General features: G+C 44.2%; 1 protein-coding gene across 1 annotated transcript; it reads right to left on the bottom strand.

The window, feature by feature from the left end:
- Positions 1-596: 596 nt before the first annotated feature.
- On the bottom strand, positions 597-1253 carry LOC145823646 (uncharacterized). Its single transcript, XM_082923135.1, has one exon. It carries the CDS (start codon positions 1251-1253, stop codon positions 597-599), a length of 657 nt encoding a protein of 218 aa, XP_082779261.1.
- Positions 1254-5958: the final 4705 nt, after the last annotated feature.

Raw genomic sequence — 5958 nt, 5'->3', positions numbered from 1 at the left:
CTTCTCAATCCCTTGTTTAGTTAGGAATCACAACAACTGGTGCAGCGTTGAGAGAATAGCTCTCATTGCATGCAACCATGGTCTTCTCAAAATAACATTGCAAGGGGAGGGGGTGTCAATTACTGTAAACTCTGTGCTTACCTTCTTGGAGCCTGTCTGCACTTCCAAACTCGTGGCTCCTAGAGGCCATGTCGGTGTCCCGTTGAATCCAATCATCGAGGCTGTCGGATTGTTCTAAATCATCTAGGTGAAGGCTAAGCTCCTTGTAACATCTAACATACATGATGTCATAAGAACTGCCTTGATCAACCAGTATGGGCCTCACTTGGCATACTCCAATCATAGCTGTGTGGATGCTGCACCATATCCAAGTCTGACTCAGTAAAAGAAACCATTGGTCCCTAATACCCATTTGTGCTAGGCTTCTTTTGCTGGACCTGATACACATGTTGCAGGTGCCTTACTCTCTGGGTCTCTTGTCGTACATCATTCTCATTGACCTTTGAGTGAATCACATTGATCACCTGAAGTCCATCTGCTTACTATTATGGCGGTGGCAGTGGCGGTGGCAGTGGTGGAGGTGGTGCTGTTGGTGCCTAGGGAAGCCTTGTATGCTCTTCCCTTGTCCTAGCCTTATCTACTAGGTCTCTCAGGTGAGCCTGTCTAACCAGATCCTCCAAGTGCGTCTTTAGAGCCCTGCACCCTTGAGTCAAATGCCCATCCTCATTATGGTAAGCATAGTGCTTCCCAATGCTCATTCCCATAAACTCGCCAGGGATCTTCTCTGGCGCTCTGTAATACAACTGGTTCCTGATCCTTTTTAGAACTTTGTAGATTGTGATCTTGAATACAGTGGTGACTGCCTGTGCAGCCCTCAACCTTGTCTCCTGCCTATTTATACTGGGATTACCTTGGCCTCGCTTCGGCGAGCTATTTTTCTTCTCTTGCTTTGGTGTCTTCATTCCTTGCGTGTCCTCTTCTGCTCTGGCATATTTGTCATTCTGTGCCATGAGCTCCTCCATACTTTTTGGTATGGTTTTTGCCAACGATTTCCAAAGTGGGCATTCATCACCCACGTTGTTCTTAAGAGATACGACTTCCAGCTCTTGGTTACAAGCTAGAATTCGGTTAAACACCTCGTAATATCTCTTAGCGTAAGCCCTCTGGCTTTCACCGTCGCTAATGTTCAAAGCCAGCAGGGAATCTACCCTTAGTGGCTGTAACTTGTTCGTAACAAACCTCGCCACAAACATCTTGGCCAGGCCTTTCCAACTCTTCACCGTTCCTCACGGGAACTTATAAAACCAATCAGATGCTATCTTCCTAAAGGATGAAGGGAACACCTTGCACAACAGGTGCTTATTCCTGCTCCACAAAGACATTGAATTTAAATACAAGCCGACATGAAAGTTCGGATCAGACTTACCGTCATAAATCTGGAACCTCGGCATGTGGAATCTTTTGGGGACTCAAATACATCCAACTCCACCAAGAATGGCGTCCTTGGCTTGACGGGGGATGTGAACTCGACGTTGTGCTGCTTCCTTTGGAGGTAGTCTCTCAAATCCTTCTTCGTTCAACTGGGAGTGTAGACGTCCCCGAACGGCCCGGGAGGATGAGTCCCCCCGTTCTGTTCGTTTTGGGTTCACTACAGTTCGGACTCTCAAATTGTCACGGTTCTAAATCTGAACCAAAGAGTCCAAATCTGGCAAATCGTTTTGAGAAACAGATTTTGAAAGAAGTGCCAAACATGGACTGCTTTGCCAGATATAGAGTCGCCACCTAAATATTTTTATGGGGGAATTTAGGAAACCCTGACTCGGTGCCAAAGGCCATGTGTCCGTCATCACCAAAGTTGCCTCGGCTCGGGAGCTTGGGTACGATTGGGGAAGGTCAGCTATGAGCACCCCCTCTCGCCCGATCCGAAGATCGGCCTCTACTAACCATGATATCCAGTTTTGAAAATGTTATGTGTTCTTATTCCAGTTATTAGCCTAGAATTACTATGTTATGCGCAAAACAAACAAGTATAGACTGGGTCGCCTGAATTGGAACAAAACATTTCATGTTTGTTTATTTGAAAAATGGTTTGATGGTGCTACCCGCAAGTAGGCTAAGACGTGGATTTGCCACCCTTGGATGGGCTTAGAAAAACATGATTTTGCCACTTATCTAGTGGGCTTAAAACTCACAGTCAATGCATTTATTCCAATTCAAATAATCCAACCTTCACCCACAGGCATTCAGGCAGTTATATCACATAAGCATATAGCCTCATGGTAATCATGCTGTTATGGCAACACTCACACGCGTGCGGTATGCTAAAGCATGAATGCTTACCGAGTACTTCGAGCCAAAACAAAAACTAGTTAGTAATCATATGCATGATCCTAGTTCATGTTAAAACGACTAATGCAACACATGAAAAATGCAACTAAGATAGGCTCGGCTAATCTACAATGACATGTGAAATGCTACAACTAACACGTATTCAATTTGAAATTAAAATACAAATGTAGTTAGAATGATGCGCCGAGCCCGGTGCATGCAAGACAAATGTATGAATGCACGTATGCATAGCATAAGGCATGCTAATTTAAATATGCCCTAGTCTACCATCATAAGGGGGTAAATAAAAGGGAAGAAAGACGTGGGGTTGGAAGACATACACACACTCACGCACACTTATTACACAATTACCCTCGCTCGGAGGGTTCAAATAAATATTACAGTCTGAATAAATAATACTAAATTAATTATTACAAAACTTCTAATTTAATTAATAAATTAAATGCAAATGGAAGGTGGCCACAGCCCCCGGCTCGGGATGCGCGAATGATGCGTGCTCAATTTGGACTGCCGGGAAATTCGCTGCCATAGCATTGCTGCCTCTGTTTACACTGCCTAGCTCCCCTGAAAACTACACAAGTCTTAGGATAGGTGCTTTTCACACTGTGGAACGCCACCAGCTGGGAGGGATAACCACCGACCGTAGTAAATGCTCATCGGCCTTTGATAAAGCTATCAGCCACCAAAGGATGGCCGGTCGGCACTGTATGTGGCTGGTCGGCCAAAAATTCCTCCAGAATCTGCAGTTGACAGCAGCAGAGGGCAAGGCAATGTATGGCATGGAATTTTGAGCAAATGTGAGCATGGCCACACTCCTTATCATGCAAGAGACTCAAGGGAGTATGACCCTCAACCCTCGGGCCATCAATTGTGCACTTTTGATACATGATGGCCTAAGAGGCCAAGTTAGCAACTTTGATGTAAATGCATGCAAACAAAAAAAAGATGAATGCCAGCACCCTATCATGTTGAGGCCAAGGGGATTGACGACCGAGGGTTGAGGCATGTTACATCACTTGGAGTATGAACACTCCTCAATCCTCATACTTGGCTTGACACCCCAAACCAAGCCAAATGTAATGCATGGATGCAATATACAATGCAAAGTGATGCAACTCATGCAAGATAACATGAACATGCTAGACTAATGCAACATGGACATATCAAGCCTACAACAAGACTATGTAATGCCATTAACTAGACAACATGCAAACATGCAAAAATGATACAATGTAAGCATGCAACCAATGCAATACAACATGCAAGCATGCAAAATATGCAAAGAAGGACTTATACTGAAATGAGAGGACCTCAGCCCGCCCCCAAAACAGTGACCTAAGAGGATACACAAGAGCACAAATGATATATGCAAGCATGCACACATCAAGGTCCATCACCTAAGCATAAAAGAGGACAACTCTAAGCATACTTAAAGGCGATATATATGGACATTAAACCAATGTGCTAAGCTCTGAAAATGAATAGAGAATGATGCCAAATCGAACAAAACATGCAAGCAAGACATGCAACAATGACCAACACTTGAAGCCCATAAAGGGGATCAAACCAAAGCTATGTCAACGAAACCTTAAAGGACCAAAATGACCTAAAATAGTCCCAAGGGACCCCAAAACAAGACTAAAGCATACATAGATCATGGTCAAAACACGCCAAGGAATGAGTCCAAAACATGGGCATTCAAGGCCAAAAATGGGAGCATTGCTCAACACCTCCCCCATGCAAACACGACATGAATTTTTCAATACAAAAAAGAGTTTTAGCATGCAAAAAGGGCCCTCAAAACCCACTGATATGGCAGCCTAATGTCTAAACACATAGGCATGCACAATGACCATTTTCCAAGTCACAAAAGAACAACCTTTCAAGGCAAGAAAGTGATGATGAATGTGGGCATACAAGCATGGATTAGGGACTGAAATGGCATATGAAATGACTCCAAATCATTGAAACAAACCAACTAAAGCATGCTAGTGACTCACACACTCAAGGCTCACAAGCCAAAATACAAAGAGGCTATACCAAACATGGCAAATACGACCAAACCAACACCCAACAGACCTCAATCATGATAAATCATGACCAAAAGCTTCACAAAGCTAGGCAAGAATATGCAAGCACGGTGGTCTAATGGCTAGATGCATTTTTAGGCAAAATGGGGGAATACAAAGCAAGTGTATTAAGCGTGTAAGGGACCACAAATCCGACCCAAAATAGAGGTAAGATATGCCCAGATAACACCCAAAAACCTCTAAAATAGGTCCAAATGCAACTAAGCATACATGCTACCCTTATGAGCCAAAACATGAGCAAAATGAGAGACCAAGGGAGAGGGGTGTCCCTCCCCTATGCAAGACATCAAAACCCATTCTTTACCACTAAAAATCCACTGGATTTCAGCAGTGAGAAGGCCAAGACTCAAGAGTAACCAAAGCTTAAGAAAGAAAGCACCAAAAGGGCCAAACAAGGCCTAAGAGGGGGAGGTTGACCCCGAACCACAAAAGGACCTTAATGAAAGATCTCAAGCATGCAAAAAAAAGACTTTTTTATGTTATACACAAAGCTTAAATCAGCATACAAGGCAGGTCAAAAACTAATGCAAGATTAGGGAAAATAAAGCAAAAGTCTTACCCTTGAAGAACACTTCAAGAACAGCTGGTCCAGCCACTCTCTTCTTACCAAAATCAGTCCAAAACTTCAAAAACAAACCCTCAAAGCCCCTCAAGGTCAAAGCAAGGTGTAATGGTGTGTGTCTTAGTGCAAAACTAAGGTCAAAACACACTTTCTAGGCCTCCAAACACACACTAAGGATGAGAGATAGAGAAATATAGAGAGAGAGAGAGAGAGTATATGACAGATGTATATATGTATAATCTCTGGTTTTTTTGTTCAAAATCTCTAACCCTCTACAATGGAAGAAGAGAGGTGCTTATATAGGCAAAAGAAATGGTTCTAAGCTTCTCAAAGAAGCTAAGTAAAAAGGGGCAAAGGGGGCAAAGAGGTCAAGGCTTCTTGAGGAAGCTAAGACAGCTGGCCAAGCTTCTTGAGGAAGCTTTGACAAAGGGTCAAGCTTCCTCAAGAAGCTTTGACCAAAAGGGGGCAAAAGGGGCAAAGCAGCCACATGTTAGCCCCGGGGTAGGTTTGGTGTATTCCAGCTGGCACAGCTGGCATGCACCATGCCTGAAGAAGGCAAAAAGGTGTTACCGGCCAAAAAAGGAGGTTGCCGGCCAAACAGATAGCCAGCCGGCCATATGGAGTGCCGATCGGCCATTGGTATTAAGAAACCATGGCCGGTGTCAGCAATTAATGGCCGGTGATGCAAAGGGAAGGTCGATGGGGTGTGGGGATGGTCAACAAGCCATTCCCTACCCCTCAAAGCAAAAAACACAAGTATTTGGTGCGAAACCAAACGCAAGACGAACAAGTTGAGAGATCCTGAGGCAAGACGTGCAACCAAGGCCTCCGGGAACTCAAAACGAACACGAACATGGATGATCACCGAGTGTCCCCACTGGTGACGTCCAAGTCTTGAGGGCGGTCAAAAATGGGGTGTCTACAGGGAGCTCTGCTATCAACAGATTTCAGCCTTTT

The sequence above is a fragment of the Camellia sinensis genome, chromosome 4 (genome assembly GCF_055761805.1).
Source record: "Camellia sinensis isolate YWXY chromosome 4, ASM5576180v1, whole genome shotgun sequence".
Lineage (NCBI taxonomy): Eukaryota > Viridiplantae > Streptophyta > Magnoliopsida > Ericales > Theaceae > Camellia > Camellia sinensis.
The sequence above is the reverse complement of the archived record's forward strand: the minus strand, read 5'-3'. Positions and strand labels throughout refer to the sequence as shown.